This window comes from Boleophthalmus pectinirostris, unplaced genomic scaffold, assembly GCF_026225935.1.
Source record: "Boleophthalmus pectinirostris isolate CB_2022bp ecotype Guang Dong unplaced genomic scaffold, ASM2622593v1 HiC_scaffold_15, whole genome shotgun sequence".
Taxonomy (NCBI): Eukaryota; Metazoa; Chordata; class Actinopteri; order Gobiiformes; family Gobiidae; genus Boleophthalmus; species Boleophthalmus pectinirostris.
This window is the reverse complement of record NW_026571070.1, coordinates 24,976,861-24,995,746: the sequence shown is the minus strand read 5'-3', so window position 1 is coordinate 24,995,746 and position 18,886 is coordinate 24,976,861. Positions and strand designations below refer to the sequence as shown.

The window sequence follows — 18,886 nt, the reverse complement described above, 5'->3', positions numbered from 1 at the left end:
GTACTTAAGTAGGAATACTTTTGCCCAGCCCTATTTGTGGACTAAGTAGTGGTGCTTAGGGCACTAAAGCCACCAGAGGGCCTCAAAGAGGTCCTAAGAAATTACTGCAAATAATGAAAAATGTTGCATGTTAAGCAGGATAACATAACATTAAACAGGGAAAATGTCTACCATTTAGGCTACTTCTAATACTCACCTCTGGCAACAATATTACCAGTAATGATGAAGATAAATGGTTTCACTTTAGTGTATTTATTGGTAATATTCTGCTTCAGTTAAGCTTTATAATGTTTTTTGAGTGTGAGGTGCTCACTACATTTTGTCACCAGAGGGGGGCAGCAGAGCACCATTCTGCTTACAGCCCGTGTGACAGAACAGCGTGAAGAAGCGTACAGCGGAAGAGGCTGCTCCTGCTCAGTCTGCTCCATACTTCCACCACGGTCTGCTCCGGTCTGCGCTGTGTCCATCTGACACTTCTGACACTGACCACAGCTCGGCTCGTGAGGCGCCTCCGCTTCTACACTTTCTAAAGAAGCGGAGAGCCGTCACACATGGGTCATAGCCGCTTATTTCAGCTCTGATGTCCTTCGTGAGGAACTAATAATGCCGAAAATGAAGCTACTGCAAAACACGTCCGAGGACGAGCCGCTCCAACGGCTCCCGAGGGCTGTGTGTGCCCCTACAAGTTCCCACGGACCGGGACAACTGCCGCTAAACAAGGAGACGGTGTTCGAGTGGTTCGGCCTGCATCTAGACCCAGTCCGACGTTTAGAGTTCATGTGCGGGTTGCTGCACATGTGCCAACCCCTGGAGCTCCGCTTCCTGGGCTCCTACCTCGAGGACCTCGCTCGGAAAGATTACCATATCCTGAGAGACTTTGAGTGTCGGGCGAACAGTCCCATTGAACTAGGGAATTTAACGGACGTGAATGACCCGGTAGTTCGGTCCAAACTGCTCGTGTGCCTGTCTCTTCTGGGCTCTGACAGCAGGGAATGTGCTGGAATATTGTTCCAGACTCTGAGTCGTGTAGATCCTAACCAGTTGCCCCAAACTTCCTTGCCCTGCCCCGCTCCGCCGCCTCGACTGTCTGTGCGCTGTCAGGGCGGAGAGGCTCCCGTAGACGGCAGCTCGGAGCAGAATCAAGCGGCGGTGGCGGTTCTGGAGCAGTTGGCGCTGCTGTTTACTATGGCGTCTCTCCACCCTGCTTTCCATTTCCACCAACGGCAAATGCTTCGAGCTCAGCTCGACAAAACCCAGCTCACTGTAGAAGAGGAGCAGCGTCAAAGTGTGCTCCGGAGGACCGCCCAGGCCCTGGTAAAAGTTTAAGATCGAGCGTAACATAACTATGTTAGCAGCTCATTCTTTTCACCGTACACCAGATCATTTGGCTCAAGTCTGAGCTAAGTTGGCTAATCTGTCGTAACTGACGTATAGCAGGTGGGCTTCTCGTAGTACTTGCCATTACATGAGCCATGTTTACATGAAGTGACTGTCACATAGACATAGGCCTACTGTTATTAGCACTTCAAGTTATTTCAATCCTCAAGGTTCGGTTGCGTTGTTATCTTCACATCCTTTGCTAAATTTCCATTCCTAAACTAGGAAACTTCTTTCCACGCATTTGCAAACATTTTTATCAGGTGCCCTAACTAACTGATAAACTTCTGAGTCGATTATACAAAAGAAATTGTAGTTTCTATAAAAGCCACCGCCCACCCATAAAGAAGAAGCCAAACTGTTCGAGCAGTGTTCTAATTATTTAATGTCATTCATCATTTTAAGATTTTTACCATCGAGGACTCATTGTTTACATTTTTGTTTTCACTATTTTCCCTAATTCCTTGATTAAAACATATGAAAGTGGGTTTGTGTTTGTCCCACAATCGGGAAATTGCAACACAGTAGTCAAAAACAGCACTAAAAGAATAACATCAAAACTACACAACAGAGCCAAAGGATTCAAAACATGCTCAAGTACACAGTACTAATACATTTGTTGTGTTTACATGTAGGAGCTACAGTCACTGGGAGAGCATTGTGTGCCGTCGTCAAAAGTGTCTTCTCAGAATGAAGGTACGCTTGGGTTAATCATGACATCATGTAATTTGTGTATGTATATAAATGTACATTATTTTTATATGAGAGTATATTTATTTATTTTGGTGATTTTTATGCAGCTGTCCACATTGAGAGAATTGTGCTCAGGGGCATCTCACGAACAAAAGGTGACAGGGAGTACAACTTTAAGGTACGCAACTCAAGCCTCTATGGCAGTTTTGGCTTACAAACTTCTTTGATAACCTTTATATTTACACTTGATTTTGATACTAAGTAATAGAGCCTATACTGAAATTGATACCACTATTAGAATAAAAATGCTTTTATTTAATACTACCACAGGGTCATATTGTAATTATAATAAAGCTCAAGATTATTCTAAAGCTGTTCCAGAAAGACAACTTTTGTCCTGTTTGTTATTTTCTTAAAACTAATGTCTAGTTTTGATGTTTTACAATCCAATCAGATTTTCAATATTTTGACAACTCTACTCTGAATTACAAAGCAAACATTTTTTCATCAAAATTACCAATTTTATGTTAAATTGAGAAAGCTGTTGCTACTGAATATAGTTTTGGAAAAGCACAAGAACGTTGCACTGTCTGCACTGTAACGGTACCTTCTCTTCTAGGTGACATGGTCCGACTCCTCCTCCAGCCGTGTTACCAAAACCCATTCGGAATTGGAGAACTTCCTCTTGAAGGTATGCCAATGCACAATATCCCAGACACATGAGCTGTAATACAACAATTTCAGTGATCATGATGCAGGCCAAGTAGTAATACAAAAGTACTCTTCTTCAGTAGCTTCCTTAATAGAGTATCAATTAATATTAAGGAGATTTTTCCCCATGTATCTGAGCAAATGTTTTCTTGCCCCAGTGCAGATATATTGTATTAGCAGCGCTTGAGGTCAAAATATGTCCAGTATGTGCTGTCTGTCATCTATAAAATAAAGAGCTTTGTCCTGTAATCAGGAATTTTACAGTTAGCATACTGGTTGTTGTTAGCGTTACCGTCACAGCAAAACTTCACACTGAGTACTGAAAGTTGTGAAGAGTGCTTATAGACTAATTTACCTGTCAGAAAGCGTAAGATAAGGGAAATAACTTTGTACCAAAAATGAACTAGTTCATTTTTTCACATTTTTAGGAAGTAAATATCGGGTACAGCTCCTTTTATTAAGATTACTTTATGTTCATCCTTTATTAAGATTACATTCTAAGCAAAGCTGTCTCTATGGAAACAAGCAGGTGACAAATACAGTTCAAAAAGCTACATAGTGCACCTTTAAATAATCCACACACATGCTTTTCTGCAGCTCCCAAAACATCAGTGCAATGAGTCATTTGAAAAAGGCCTTCTCCAACTTCTGAAGCAAGTGGAGAACAAGAGCACAGAGGAGCAGCTCAGGTACCACACTCCTGTACTTGTGATTGTGAAATAATGTGGTGAACATGTGTGAGATCTCTAGCCTGGGCCTGGTCCAGAGCTGATTGTCTGTTCTTCTCTTGTAGGAATCACCTTCTGTCTGCTCCTCCAGTCTTCACACAGAGTAGGAAAGTGTGCTGCTTCTTCACCTCAGACAGTGGTGGGTGGAAGATTTACATCCTGCATTCAACTATTTTGCATAATTGCTTAAATAAGAATAACAATGCGTATAGTTTGCCTAGTTGTAGAAAGAATTGCTATATTGACTTCAATCTTACAGTATGATAGCTGGAACAATATATTTTAGGGCTCAGTATTTCTAGTGTACATTTTCTTTGCAATAGGCTCTGTGCACAAAAGCAACTCTCCATGTCTCAAAACAGGTACATTTATTAAAGTCATAAAACATAAAATAAACAACCTATTATTAAAATTCAAATTAATTAAATAAAGATTACCCAATTATTTTTATATTTAGAATACTTCAGTTTATGAAGGTGTTTTTAATTTTTATTATGCATCAGAATAATATGGCTTGAGTGTTAGGATTGAGACACAAAAATCTCTCTAAACACAGAAGTGTCCACCGCTGAAGTATTCGTTTTATTTGTGTACTTTAGCATGTTTTCAGTGGCATCATCCCGCAGCTCCCTGTTCACTGCCTTATCTTTAAATATTTATTCATTTTAGCACGACTCAGCAAAAACCTCATAGAGATCAAACTGGACAGGTGAGTGAGGACAGTAAGGTTGCTGTTGTGCACAGAAATTATAGAGATAAGATTTTAGTTGTAATATGAAAAGATTTGAGCTTTAGAGGGTTGAATAAGTAACTTTGATGGGTAATTATTGCTTCATTCTGATATCTGCCTATTAAAAAAAGGTTGGGGGGATTATCCTCCTTTTATTTTTACTATGTCAGTGGCATAAAATAGTTTTAGCGTTTTCGTTTATCATTATTTTTATTTAATTTTTCTTTTGTGCTTAAACATTTGTTATCATGACCGGCCTACGCACAGATGCTCTTCAAATTCATATACTGAGATTCAAACCGATGGACTCTGGGCATAGAGGAAGGTTAAGTTAACAAAGCGCTGTGTAACTTTTCTGGTGTACATAAAGATGTTATTGCTCTGCCTGGAATGTTGAACTACAGGGCATTAAACACACATATCCTGTATTTAATTACAAATGTTTTTACTGATCCAAAATCACTGATAAAACCAGTAATTTGACCTTGTGCTGCTATCTGATTGTTTCCATGGAAATAGATGACTTTAATACGATACTGTGGGACATTCCAGACAAAACAACATTTTCATAGAGACAAGCAGGTAACGTACCCTCCACCAGCAAAGTTACGCAGTGTACCTTTCATATGCTCAGCAGTGACATGAGTAGTACATACTGTCACTAGATGGTTTTGCGTTGCATGTGCTATCAATGTAATTATGATAGCACAGATAAGGTACATAGATTGTACAAAAAAGTGATTTTCTTTAGTTATGCAAAGTTCTGTGCTCATTTTCGTAGTTGTATTAAAATGCACATGTTGTTCTGTCAGGTCCAAGCAGTGACGCACGGCAGGCGTACCATGAACCTGCCTCTGATGGCTCCAGTCAGGACGAAGGTGGACACTTTTTATTTTGTGTTTTGTTTTTACATGTTTCAAAACTTCCTTCATTCCTTCTCCAACCTGGATAAAACATTGGATCAAAAATACAAATCTATGCAAGTAGATGTGTAAAATGTAATTAAAGTGCAAATAGTTTCAAAACAATATCCGTATTTTAGTGCTAACCATTCACTAAGGATTCATTGTTTGCATTATCTTGTTTACTTGCTCTGTTCCAGTTTCTGTTCTCAATAATTGCTTGGACCTGAAACGAAACTTAATTTGACGCATGCAGTGCCTGTGTCTTACTGAAGGGGGCATTTGTGACCACAGTTTTTAAATCACTGCTCGCATACCAGATATCACCTAATCACCTCAGTTTTTTTGCCAGTATTTGGTTGTGTGTGGTTAGTGATGTCTTTTTCTTTCTTTTATAGAGTCTTATGTTCAGGGCTATAATAAAAAGCACAGAAACAGAAGTCCAAGGTAAGCAGTGCAGAGTGTTCACTTCAGTTTAGACATATATACTTACTTCATTCAATAGTTTTTTCCCACAATTTCATAATTTTATACTTTTATACATAAGGGCAAATATAATGGATACATGTGGATAGTTAAAGTAAACATAATTCTTTATTAAGCTGTTGTTTTTTGTTTTTTTTTACTTCTGCAGCCTGACTTGCCATGTTGAAAGCCAAGTTACAGAGGTTAGTGAGACATCCATCCATTACAAATAACGATTAATTTTCACCTTATTAAAGGTGAATATGTAATGTATTAACAGCAGTTACTTAATTGTTCTACCTCACCCCATTTGTGTAAGAGTTTAAGTATTTCTAATATTTCTAAGTTCCAATCTAAACAAAAGCATCTGGATCACATAGACATATTTTTATATATACACATACATATATACTGTCTATGGTGGGTCATAAAACATCACAACATTTTAAAACTTATTGATGCCAAATTATTTAAAATATATATCAAATTGACTACATTTGCTTTCCTACAAGTAAAAAAAAAATTGAATATTATAATAGTTCAATTAAAAACATCTGTAAAGTTACCTTTTACTTAAACTGACATGTGTTTATTAGCACGACAAGTGTGAGAACCGAAACCATGCACAGCCTGCTCTCAGGTAGGTCTCAGTGTGCCTGTGTGCCCATTGGCAATTTGGCAGAGGAAATTGTGGTTTAAGTTTTCGCTATCTGTATGTAGAGGCAAAGGGAAGACCAAGGGGACCCCCAATGGGAGTTTAGCTGCAACCTTCCAGTGGAAGGGTGAGTACAAGTGTGTGTTTGTCAGTTTTACAGTCACACACCCCACTGAAACATTGGTCTGTTCTACTGCAGAGGCGGTTTCTGGCCCTGATACACTTGGTGAGAGTTCTTCGGAGCGCTCCAGTTGTGCCTCCAGCCCACAGCACAGAGCCACAGACAGCCTGGACAGTGAGGAGGAGCAGCACTGTGCTGCTTGGAAACAGGCCCCTGCATGTAATTATATACTCACACAGAACTCAGATTCAGTCATTTTTCATTACATGTGGACCCATGGGATCTGGTGTCCTTCCCAGCAGCTTTGGGTGGGACTTGCATATTGTAAAATATTTCATTACACATGTTAGGAATTTCTGGCAAGATGCATTTTTCTATTTGATTTGCCAAGTAAAAACAAACTTGTCAATAGAAACTTGGACTTACTTAAACACTAAGTGGTGGTGTTTGAGGAGGTGTTTGTTACAAACTAAAATAATTTTTCTCTTCCCAGACCCTGGCAGTCACTCTGCTGAAGGCTTAGGAGCTGATCCACTCTTACCCATGAGCCTCCAGACACACATGGAGGCCATCAGAGCGGACAACCCGGACGTCGGTGCACTCTCCTTTATGCCATATCCTCTGCCCCCTGGAGCCCCGCCTCTATCCAAGCCTGGTCCTGGGGCAGTGAGGATGCATCTACCACCAGCAATGGCAGGCCCTGGCTTTATGGTGGAACCAGACAAGGGAGACCATATCACTACATTTGGAGTATCACCCATCACCCTGCCCCCTCCAGAAATCTCTGCCATGCAACCTCTGGTTCAGAGGTTCAAATCTCTATGCCATGCAGTAGGAGATGCACCCAGCTCTGCCCCTCCAACTCCTTTGCCCACACCTATCAGAGCCATCAGTGTTATGTCCACAAGCCTGCCTTCCCTATCTGCCAGTCTTCAGCCATCTTTGCCGTGCCCAGATTCGGCTCCGATGGGCAGTGTGCCCCTGGTGGAGACTCCGCACACCAAACTCCCAGCCTTAAACCTGCCATATTCCCTGCCCCCTACACCCACCTCTGTCATGACCAGTGTGGAAGCTGCAGTGGCAGCAGCACCACCTGTTCAGGGCCTTTTACAGGCAGCAGTCCCTCCAGTAGTGCCCACGCACACCCCCGGGCCAGCCCCCAGCCCAAGTCCAGCTCTTACTCCCAGCATGGCCCATAGTGACTGTACGTCGTCTAGCCCCAGCAGTGAGGTGTGTGTGGAGGGCCCAGGGCAGCGGCCACAGCCACCACTAAGCTGTGGCATGTGTGGTTGTCAGTGTGGTGGTCGCCCGGTGAGCGCCTCTCCAATGTTCTTCCATCAGGTTGGTGCCGGGGCACGACCACTTTTAGGCATGCCACATCTGTTCCCACTCACAAACTACCTCCCACAGGCTCATGCTGCTCCTCAGCCCCAGCCTAATGGAACCACTCTGCCCCCCATCTATGCCCCCTATGGCCCGCTGCACTCACACACAGACCTGCTGGGGTTACAGCAGCAAATGCCAGCCTCCTTCTGCCAGCGCCTTTACCCTACCCCACAGCACTACGCCAGCCCCGTTAGTCGACTGCCACCTGCTACGCTGGGGGGCGGGCTCAATAAGAAGAATGGTAGTGTGTCCTGTTCTAACTGTGGGATGAGTGGACACTACACTCATGACTGTAACCAGCCCTCCATTGATTCCACACAACAAGGTAGAGCAGGGGAAAGCATATCCAACACCATTACTGTATAAATGTACCCATAAATCTATTCCACTCTCCTGTGTGTGTAGGGGGCTTCCGTCTGAAGTATGCTGCATCCCACATTTCTGAAGCACCAGACAAGGCTGAGGGCGCTGTGTGACGGAAGAGTCCACAGTCAAAAAGTTGCCTGAGAACATCTAGTTCCACTGCTGACTGTCTTAAAGAGTTTTTATTTCACAGTTTTGCACTGACAGATAACTTATTCCTTAATTATTAGTTAAAGAATGGCTTTTTTTGAGCATACTAATGTAGTCATGTTTAAAATGTAATTCTAAAAGAACTTATGTATGCTTTTTGTTTTCACTGTTCTGTGGAATCGGATTGAACTGATTGAAGTGTAATTCAGTTGGGTTGCAGGTGCAATCTTTAACCATCTTAAATGGGTTTTAAGATTTTGAATGTACTTAATTTTAGACAATTGCCATCAAAGTTTTTGGCTACTTGACATTTGGTTTCAAGTTAACTGCTGCTTTATAATTGAATTTTTTGACCAGGTTTTATGTGTTTAAAATACTCAATGGAATGGATGCAGAAGCTGCCACACAGACCTAAAATGCTGAGCAGGATGTAATGCTAGCATCAGGGGTACACACAACCAGGTAACAGTCTTATGAACCTGGAGAACACAAGGTGGTGTCCGCTCTGTGCCCTTCAGGTGTCTAGTTGGAGGAGAGCAGGCTAGTCATTCTAATCCAATAAAGATTATCAAAATCCATTTATCTGTGCTAAGTTTTTTTTGTGTGTGACTGGGTTTATTATTATTATATTATTTATTTGACTTTTTATTTCAAGAACCAAAGTGTTGTTTAGTTGAACATAGTCATATCATGCCTTGTGAAAAGCGCAAGAAATAAAAGAATAATCATGCAAATAACTTTATTTCTGAAGACTGCAGCACTGCTCTGTACAGGTGCACACTGTCTATATGTGATTAGACAATACTGTGCCTCCAGTTCTTTTTTCACAAGGATCTAAAAATACATTGTTCTTATTTAAATATGCAGTATAACATTTGAAATAAAATATACAATATAGCAAATATAACATCGTTATTGAGTAAACTATAGAGTACCAAATACACCTGTGTGACGTCACACGTTCCATGCACAAATAGGAGAAATGCAGCACATACAAAAGAAGCTGTAAAGACCTCTATATGAAAATAGAAAATATTAAATCAAAATGTGCACCAGTGGTCTGTATGAATTCTGCAGTAGAAAAGTGAGCAGAGACACAGAGGTACTGGGTTCACTATTATGAAGACTGCCCCAACAACCAAACTGGCCCTGGCAACCGGCACACTCCAACAAACTGTCCCACTCCCAAAGTGACACACTCACCAACTAACTGCCCACACTCCAAAAAACTGCCCCACTCCAACAAACTGTCCCACTTCAACAAACTACCCCACTCCCAAAGTGCCACACTCACCAACTAACTGCCCACACTCCAAAAAACTGCCCCACTCCAACAAACTGTCCCACTTCAACAAACTACCCCACTCTCAAAGTGCCACACTCACCAACTAACTGCCCACACTCCAAAAAACTGCCCCACTCCCAAAGTGCCACACTCACCAACTAACTGCCCACACTCCAAAAAACTGCCCCACTCCCAAAGTGCCACACTCACCAACTAACTGCCCACACTCCAACAAACTGCCCCACTTGCCAGTCACCAACAAACCCACTACCCACTCACATACCAAAGTGTCATGCTATGAGCCGATTGCCAAACCTGGATACAGACCACTGCATGTCATGCCAAACCAGCGGCTACAGTCTCCAAAGCCATTGCCACAACTGCCCTTAATCTGGACTGGTCCAGCCAAAAGCCACACACAGCAGCAAGCCCAGTGCATAGCAGAAAGTTCCATTTGGTAAGTACTTGTCTTTACTAATAATAATATTGCTACCCCATATACAATGAGTTTACCAATTGCAGTTGCGCATACAATGTAATATACTGATATGTAATTATTATTAATTATTGAGAAGATAATGTTAATCATCAACATTATTGTGTACAGTCTAAATACCACACTCAATATCAGGTTTCTATCAGAATTATTGCCATAAAATATATATTTTAAAAAGTAGAAAATAATGTTAAGTTGAATGAGTGAAATGCTTAATGGTTTAAGCTTTACATTCAACCTATTAACCTGACTTGTCCACAGCAGAAGTCCATATAAAGAAACATAACTTCACCAGCAGCTGAACAACTGAACACTCAAAGAGCACAGATATGCCACATGTTTGACTAATGCCACAAGATGAGTTCATAAACACAGATACCTCTAGAACCTCCTGTAGAAGGGTTACGATTTAATATTTTTAAATATCATAAACACACTGGGGGTTTCATTTCCAAATTATTCAGCTTCACACTGGGTTTGTTATAATTATCATCATTATTATTTTAATAATTATTATTGGGTTGTGCTTTTGACCTAGTCTAATACAATTAAAGTGACTTTCACTGAGAGGAGAAGATGGTGAAACTGGAGCCAGAGTACTTGAAGTACATGAGGTGAGTGCTAACATAAATGAGAGTGACATACAGACACCACACACACTGTGTATAGGACTACAATATTGCTGTGAGTAACACTCGAGGAGCACAGTGTTGATCATTTCATTACATTCTCTATCACACAAAAGGATAAAAAGCATGGGACACATACATAATAGACTTGATCTCTAAAATGTAACACTGATAAGAAAATATACATTTCTTCTGCTGAATAGTACTTTATAAGTCTGTAAGAAACTCCTTATGTTCATTTGAATGGGAGAATACTGATTGTGATGCAATACTATAATGATATTTTCTTTTCAACACTGACAAGTAATATTCCAAAACAGAAGCACTTCTACATTCATTTTCCACACAAGCTCAAGAAGAAGCCATAGTGCAGATGGAACACTAACATGTGTCAAAGAAAGGAGATGTGCTGAAGGCTCTGAGCACCCCCTGTAGCCAGCACTTGTAGAGCATGTATAAAGAGACTGGATCCAGAGGGACCCAGAGGGACTCAGGACCAATGGTCATTCCACAGTGATGGAAGATGTTCCTCTGAGCCAGGCCTACACTCTCTCCACATGGCTCGGGTCATATGTGTCTGAGGAGAAGAGCACACAACAGGTCAGAATCTTCTTTCATGTCATTATGACCCCATATATAGCATGACATAGGATTTTCTTACCAGGAACAGTGTCTGGAGCCTCCTCCGTGGTGCTGGTGCTGTGGCGGGGCAGGCTGATCTCCCTCTTGGGGACACAGCGTGGTTTGGGGAGCAGGGCTGGTTTCTGGAGCTTGGTGCGCTGTTTGGGCTTGGGTGGTTTGGGAGGTGCTACCCGGCTCACTCTACTTACTGTTGATTCACTCACTTCTGGCCCTTGCTCTGCAGTACCTCCCTCGTCTTTTACCTCTATTTTCCCTAGATCCTCTGTTGCCAGTTCAGCTGCTTCTTTGATTCCCTCATCATTTACTAGTGCAAGAACAACCTCCTCCTTTGACTCAGATCCCTGTATTTGCTCAATGTGCACGGGTTTTTCTGACTTGTCTTGCATTTCATCTATTGCAACTTTCTCATCACTGTCTACCTGACTTACTTCACCAACATCTCCTATTAACATTGCACTGTCTCCCAACTGCTTAGTTTCCTCGCTTTGGCCATGATTCACATATTCCGAACATGTTACAACAGGTAAGCTACACTCCTCCATTGGACTTTCCACAATGTTCGGAGTGGTCTCCTCAATATATCTAGTCTTTGTTGGTTCTGTGTCGTGAACCAACGATGTGGACAGTAGACATTTGGCAGGATTTTTTTCAACGTATCTCCCCTCTTCTTCAACATTTGACTCACCATCAACTTGTATCTTTTCTTTGTCAACACACAAGGCTCCGGCTGGAATAGCAATGCCTAGAATCCTTGCGGCTCTCTGCTCGATGGACTCATTTTCTGGGATCCCTTCGGCACATTTGATCTCATATAGGTGGCTAAGGTCCTCCGCTGGTAGAGAATTGGTTTTCTCCTTTATTAACAAGCTCTCTAAGTGCTCATCAGCTAAGGTAGGCTGGTCACCTCCAGGGCATGACTTGACGCGGTTGAGTTTGTTGACATGAGGTGAACACTCCCTCTTATGAGAAGATCTACTGCTTTCACTGCGGCTCCGGCAGATCCTTAAACTCACTCCAGATGTGTGGTGCTTATGACTGCTTCTAGTTTTAGATTCTTTGTTTACCTTGTTCTCCAGGCCATCTTTGCACAGGTTTACAGTGGTTGTCATATTTTCCCACGAGAGCTCATCCAAAGGTTGAAAAGGTGGAACAGAGCTTGACCGTGGTGCTGGCTCCATTGGCCCAGTCTCAGTGTAGACTTTGAGGCCGACGTCTCGAAGCATGGACTCCTGAGGAACTGGGATGTCCTGTGGAGTTAGATCACTGTCCAGAGTAAAGCCAGTGTGCTCCTGTGCTGGTGGGATTTTTTCATTCTGTGGCCTGAAAAATGAACAGCTTGTGTCCGTGTACATGTCAGCAGAGGTGAAAGACTTGGAGCGCACGTTAATGTAAGTGGGATTCTCTAAGCGCATCTCTTCCATAGACTGTGCCCCTGACTGGTGCACATTGGCTTTCTTCTTTCCTTTCCTGCCCAAACTCATATTGGCCCTTTTGCTAATAGTGTCCTCCATCTCTTTGTTAATGCTTTCTAACTCACCAATATAATCACTGGGACGCCGGTCCACAGGCTTTAGCAGGAACTGACCAAAGCTGACATGTTCAGTGCTGTCTGCTGAGGGCTCTGGGGTGTGGCTCTTAGGACTGGACACACGCTGCTTCTCCTTGTTGGACTCGGATAATGGAGGCTCCTTATATGGAACTTGGGTAGGACTAATTAGAGAAAATGCACTATTGCTGGAAAGGTGAAGGTTTTTCTGGTCCTTCAGACAGTAACCATTTGCTGATGTACTGTCTACGCTGGTGTCTGGTGCTGCCTTGTCCTCAGGTTCTGGACTCTTAACCAAGGGTGACCCGGTCTGGGTTTCCTGGTTGCGGTACTGGTTCCCAGGCCATGAGCGAGAGTGTATCTCTTTGCTGTCATTAGCCTGAAGAGCCCATGCATCAATAATCTCTTTTCTGAGAGGAGCCCTCTTATAATTCCTCAGGGAGGAGGTGCCACTGGTGTCAGGGAGAGAGCACTGGCTCCAGATTGGCACTTGGTTGACTGACCTGCTCCTTACAGGACGGCTCTCCTTCAGGCCCACTGCGAACGTGTCAGGGATGGTGTGGTTGGTAGTGGGGTCATTGTTGTTCTGGTCTGCAGGAGCATTTTTGTTTAAGTTTGTGGGAGTGTGAACTGGGACAGACACAAGGCAGAAAATGGTCTCACTGAATCTCCTCTTGGGGTTCCTGTTGTTGTCTGTTCCAAAGTCAGGCCTTATCTGCTTCACTTGGGTAATGGTTTCTAAAAAGCCTTGCTCAGACTTACACCTCAGACTTGAGGAGGATGTTGGCGGCACATGGAAAGCTGAAAAGGGAGATGTTGGGCGGCCATGTTGGATTTTGTGGTATCTGTTATTGTAGTTTTGGTCAGTTGCTGGGATGTTATCTACAGTTTCTTTGTGCAAATGTCTGTGCCACCTGGTATTGTCACTGTCAAACTCCCCATAAGCAGAGTCATTAACCACGAGTGAAGAAGGTCCCAGTGGAGGGGGCAAAAAGGCACTGTTGCCAGAAGCTGGCTCGGACACGGTGAGGCTTGGAAGCTCCTTGCGAATGTGGCGGATCTTGTCAGAGTCCGTTAGAGAGTTTCCTCCTAATGATGAGGGGTGGTCAAAGGGCAGGTACTGTACCCTTCCCCCTGGCCTGTCCTGGGTCATGTAGACAGGGTAGAGCTGCCTGGAGTGGGTGGTGGTGCTGCACCCTCCTACATGTGGGGGGCACCAGTGAGAGCCATCTGGAGTCCTGTGCAGCTGCTGGTACATGTCTCCTCTGTACCTGAACAAACAGAAGTAAATGCTGTCAGCAACTGCTCCAAAATACATGCCCTTGGCTGGTATTAGACTATGTTTGTGAAATTTAAAGGTCATATATTATGCAAATTTTACTTTTAGTCTTTTAGGCATGTTATAGTGTTATTTATCTCATCAAAAACATATCCAGATATGTGTTTTGTTTATTTTGGAAAAACTCACAACTAACTATGCAGGATTTGAGTATTAAATGTGTGAATGAAACAAAACACAACTGAAGGCATCCAGCATTATAACATAGATCAGAGAATAGCGCAATATGGCCCCTTTAAGTGTCATAACATTCTCAAGAGTCACAGATGTGAATTCATTGGAAGAATTTGTTGTTTAATTTAAGAAATGGTTTTATTAAATCACCCAGTTGTTATTATTATCATTAGTGGACAGTGCACAAAGACTCAGAATTAATTAATTTATGAATTCATTTCTTTTTGTTATATAATTGACCCGAAACTCAAAATATTTTCTTGGGATATTGCAACAGTAGACTCAAGAGATGTCATGCAACTGGCCTTTCATGAAGAACATAATAAAGAACATGAACGAATCTATGGCATGAAATGATTTTAGATATTTACTATTAACTAGCTTCTGTGAGAGCCACACATGTGAAATAGAAGCAATATGATACAGGCAATGCTAATGCAAAACAAAACTACCTTGCATCTTAACTTCTTCTAAATTGAATCTTTACTTCTTCCCTCACACCCAACTGGCCTGATGTTACCCAGGGCCAGGGTTCAGATAACAGTGACTCTTCTCTTGTGCTTGTCTGTGTGGTTCACACCTAAGCTACCGCCTACATGGGAAAAAACTCAAAACTCAAAACACATAGCCAATTTCCTGAATTAATTTTGAGAGTAGGTCTCTACTTTTCTCATAGAAGTGAAAGTGTATGCTCTTGTGAATGCACTCTCCATCTTTTGGTTTCTGTAAAATAAGGGCAAATGCGATGCAAATTATATTATTATGTAACTGTACCTATAATTGATGGCAACTTCTCCATAATCCCTGCAGACCCCTTCCATGATGGGGGCTCTTTATAGGATGGGGGAGGGATGTACCCTGGTGGTCCACAGTCCTGTGCAAAGTAGTCCAGCTGAGACTCTGCGGTTCTTAACCTTGGGAGAGGTGTCCTCTCCCTGGTCAGCTCTCTCCCAGACAGCAGCTCACAGCTGCCCCTGATCTGCTGGTGCATCTCATAGGAGGGAGGTCTGGGGGGGCGGGTGAAGCGTGGCTTTGGTGTAATTGACAAAGGGTTGGCACTGGCAGGTCTGCCATTGTCTGGCCAGCGTGGGGCTCTGTAGGTGTTCTGATGAAACAGAGGAACGTATTGCCGAGAGTTGGCCTGCATTCTGGGCAAAGACTGTGTCCTGGCTTTAGTCCGGGGTAGCACCATGCCCTCTGGGGTCCTGGAGAGTAGGCGCTGCTCAGATGGTTGCCACTCTTCTGCACCCAGGCTCTGGCACTTCCTCTCAGCTGTTCTCCAGGGCAACAGCAGCTGACTGTCTCTGCAGTGAGGTCTCTCTGACCTGGGACACTCCTCCAGAGGCGCTGTGCCCCTCACCTCCTCAGCCCTCTCTGGTCTTACATAAGCTCCCTGTCGACCATTAGCAGCGGCTTCTTTGTAGTCTGTGTAGTCTAACAACACAGCAAAGTCCTGCCCTTTCCTCCTCCAGTAGGACACATCCTTGGCCTGCAGCTGAAGACTGCGGTTTGCATCACAGAACCTAACAAACAGAGGAAGTAATTTAATGGGATTTCATTTATGTAAATTTATCTTGGGGTGGCAACAACTTGATGAGTTACATATCATAAAATGAACACTAGATGGAGCTAGATGCCTGCAACAGCTACAGGTTTACGTGCGCATCAATCTAAAATAGAAAAAAAAAAAACTAAAACATTTGCTATAGTGGCACAGATGAAGCAGAGGGACAAAAGAGACGAAACATAAATCCATAACTCTAAATTTATAAAGCAAATATTAAACTTCATCTGGTTAAAACAAATTGGGCCACAAACAGCCAAGCATTGTTTATACATTACATAATACATATTGTATGATCTATCTTTAACATTTGTACAAAATTAAGCTTTTTGTATCAAATAAATTGACAAACAAACAAACAAACACCTATAACTTAGTGGTTATCTCTGACCCTGACTACCCCTGTCTGAGGAGACTACTTACAGAGAGAGACACTCACCCAGTGTCGCTAAGGCGGCCCTCCTGTCTGGACTGGCTGCGATCCCGTGTGTGGCTGTGGCTGAGGGTGTAGCTGCAGAAGCCGTTGACGGTGCGGGGCCGTTCCAGGAGCTGCTGGTGCCTGCTGTAGGAGGGGGGAGAGGCCGAGGGGGCGGGCCGGGCAGGAGGACCCGAGCTGGAGGGCTTGTGTTTGGGCAGCTTGTATCCATGAGAGATGAGGAGGTCCTCCACACTGTACATGATCACATCTGAGGCAGGTGGAGGAGTGGGTCCTCAGTGTAGCAGCAGGATCAACGCCACCACAGGCTCCATGGCTGAGGCAGAAGAACAGAACACTCATGAATGACACAATGGTTAGACAAAGTCTGTAAACATTATGCTGCTTCTTGTTAGATTACCTGTCTGACCTCCTGCATCAGTAATCACACATTTCAGACACAAACATCCACACCACAACACAAATAGACTGAATATTGTGCTTTCTCATTGCAAACAAAACATTAGTGCTACTCTTGTGCATCATAATTACCCTATTTATACCAATCCCTCAGTTTGTAACAATGAGCTATGTCTTCCTGTTCCAAACATGGAAGCTTTATGCACAATGGCTCAGAGGGAGAGAGGGAGCGAGAGAAAGAGGGAGAGGCTGAAAGATGGGGCAGAAAAGAGAGAAGAAGGAGAGACGGGGCTGTTGTGCAGAGTGAGGAGGAGATCTGTGACGTAAATCACCCGAGACACACATATGGAGAACACATGTGTCTGAACCACATTGGGAGTGTGCTGGATAACACGTCGAACAATTACTATTCTATTCATTCTTAGTAAACCACAATGTCTCCCATCGTGTCAGAAATTACTTAACTCTGAATAAGACTTTAAGACTTTCTTGAGCTATTACACCATAAACATCAGGTATAGAGCACTCACAAACTCCAGCACCGGACCATGTGACATCCGAGAGCCCGGGGCTCAACGCTTCCTGAGGAAGGGCGCTGTCATGGCGACACAGGGGTTTCCATCAGAGCCCTCAGGTCTGATGTGGACTGTGTACGACCACGCCAAATCCCACTGGGATCAGACTCTTTAAGACTGCAGGCCCTATAACATTTAGTGCACGCTCAAAGCTTTGCTCAAACTAACAACACAAAGCGTGAGACTGAATATCATTTTTAATTGTGCATTTGCAGATCTATCTCCTTAAGCCTGTAACTGTAACAAACCACCCAGACACGAAGCAAACACTGCATTACACTGACCCTGAAAGAAACTGACTTGACACTCATGTCTGCAGCTCTTGACAAAGGCATAATAATACTAATACTAACTATATCTATCTAATATCCAGGCTGTAATAATTGTATTGATCATGGATATCAGGCTGGTTAAGTTTTATTTATTTATTTAATTCGACATGTGTCTTCAACATATATATAATGCATCTTGACAATCAAGGTGAAAAGTAGAAAAATAAAATAGAGATAAAGAAAGAAAAACAAACACACACACACACACACACACATATATATACATACATAAAGCTATCTCAGACAAGAAAATACAATGTTTCTAAGTGTGAACATTTCCATTGCCGTGTTTGAAAGGGAGTGGGATACTCCACTGCTTTAATAGTCATACTAATGATAATGAAAACCACTCAGTTCCTGTGTTGACTCGTTACACATAATAAATGTACCAATTCCTATGAACCTATTTGTACCCTTAACCATTTCCCCCCCTTTTCCTTCATCTTTTCACATTATCTAACCCATTTTAAATACAATTTCAATACTGCTCACCTCTAGTGTAATTATTGCCTTTCTTCCAACCTATAGCTGTTGAATACCTCACATTTGAATAGTACTTTTAAAATAGTAAATTCACTGGCAGTCCTTTAAAGCTCCCTTTAAACTGTTCCACACTTTAACCCCGCATACCCAAACTCCGAAACTTTTTCTTGTTATCCTTGCTCTGCATTGAGTGAACATGAAAGTAACCTTCAGAATATAGACCCCTTGTCTGTAACTAAACATATTTTGAAGACTGGGTGGTAACAAGATTTACTTTCTTTAAAAATGTTTTGGGTTGTTTGTAACTGAACAAGATCATATAGTTTTAACAGTTTTAATTGTAGAAAAAGTGAATTTGTGTGTATATGTATCCTACTTTGTGAATAATTCTTATAGCTCTTTTTTGAAGAATACTGATGGAGTTTAATGTAGTCTTACAATTGTTTCCCTAGATTTAAATACAGTATAGTAAACATGGAACAGCTAGTGCAGAGTACAAAATATGGAGGGCTGGTTGATCTGATACCAGTTTTGCTTTGTATACTGTAGTGTATACATAGTGTCGATTTCACTATATTTTGCCGTTGATTTCAAAGTCCATGTTAGTATCTGCTTTATAACCAAATATCATTATTATATATACATTTTGTCTTCCTTAGGTTTAATGATAATATGTTAATGTCAAACCATTGCTTCACTTTTGAC

The 18,886-nt window shown here is 42.4% G+C and overlaps 2 protein-coding genes across 2 annotated transcripts; one reads left to right on the top strand and one right to left on the bottom strand.

Moving 5' to 3' along the window:
* Nucleotides 1-402: 402 nt before the first annotated feature.
* On the top strand, nucleotides 403-8,859 carry zcchc2 (zinc finger, CCHC domain containing 2). Its single transcript, XM_020930770.2, has 14 exons — nucleotides 403-1,314; nucleotides 2,013-2,073; nucleotides 2,178-2,248; nucleotides 2,690-2,761; nucleotides 3,379-3,470; nucleotides 3,575-3,648; nucleotides 5,052-5,117; nucleotides 5,540-5,588; nucleotides 5,776-5,809; nucleotides 6,203-6,246; nucleotides 6,327-6,388; nucleotides 6,461-6,601; nucleotides 6,876-8,093; nucleotides 8,174-8,859. The coding sequence occupies exons 1-14, from the start codon at nucleotides 604-606 to the stop codon at nucleotides 8,242-8,244; spliced, it is 2,766 nt and encodes a 921-aa protein (XP_020786429.2). The 5' UTR covers nucleotides 403-603; the 3' UTR covers nucleotides 8,245-8,859.
* A 146-nt stretch (nucleotides 8,860-9,005) lies between these two features.
* jcada (junctional cadherin 5 associated a) lies at nucleotides 9,006-17,346 on the bottom strand. Its single transcript, XM_055150874.1, is given in 6 exon segments — nucleotides 9,006-11,268; nucleotides 11,353-14,150; nucleotides 15,167-15,227; nucleotides 15,230-15,915; nucleotides 16,396-16,708; nucleotides 17,322-17,346. Coding segments are annotated over 5 exon segments (3,819 nt in total). The 5' UTR covers nucleotides 16,635-16,708; nucleotides 17,322-17,346; the 3' UTR covers nucleotides 9,006-11,233.
* Nucleotides 17,347-18,886: the final 1,540 nt, after the last annotated feature.

Excerpts from the sequence above, each read along its gene's own strand:
- zcchc2 (XM_020930770.2), top strand. The coding sequence starts at position 604 with ATGCCGAAAATGAAGCTACTGCAAAACACGTCCGAGGACGAGCCGCTC. Across the intron at positions 6,602-6,875 it reads TTGGAAACAGGCCCCTGCAT|ACCCTGGCAGTCACTCTGCT; the intron begins GTAATTATATAC and ends TTCTCTTCCCAG. Across the intron at positions 8,094-8,173 it reads CATTGATTCCACACAACAAG|GGGGCTTCCGTCTGAAGTAT; the intron begins GTAGAGCAGGGG and ends CTGTGTGTGTAG.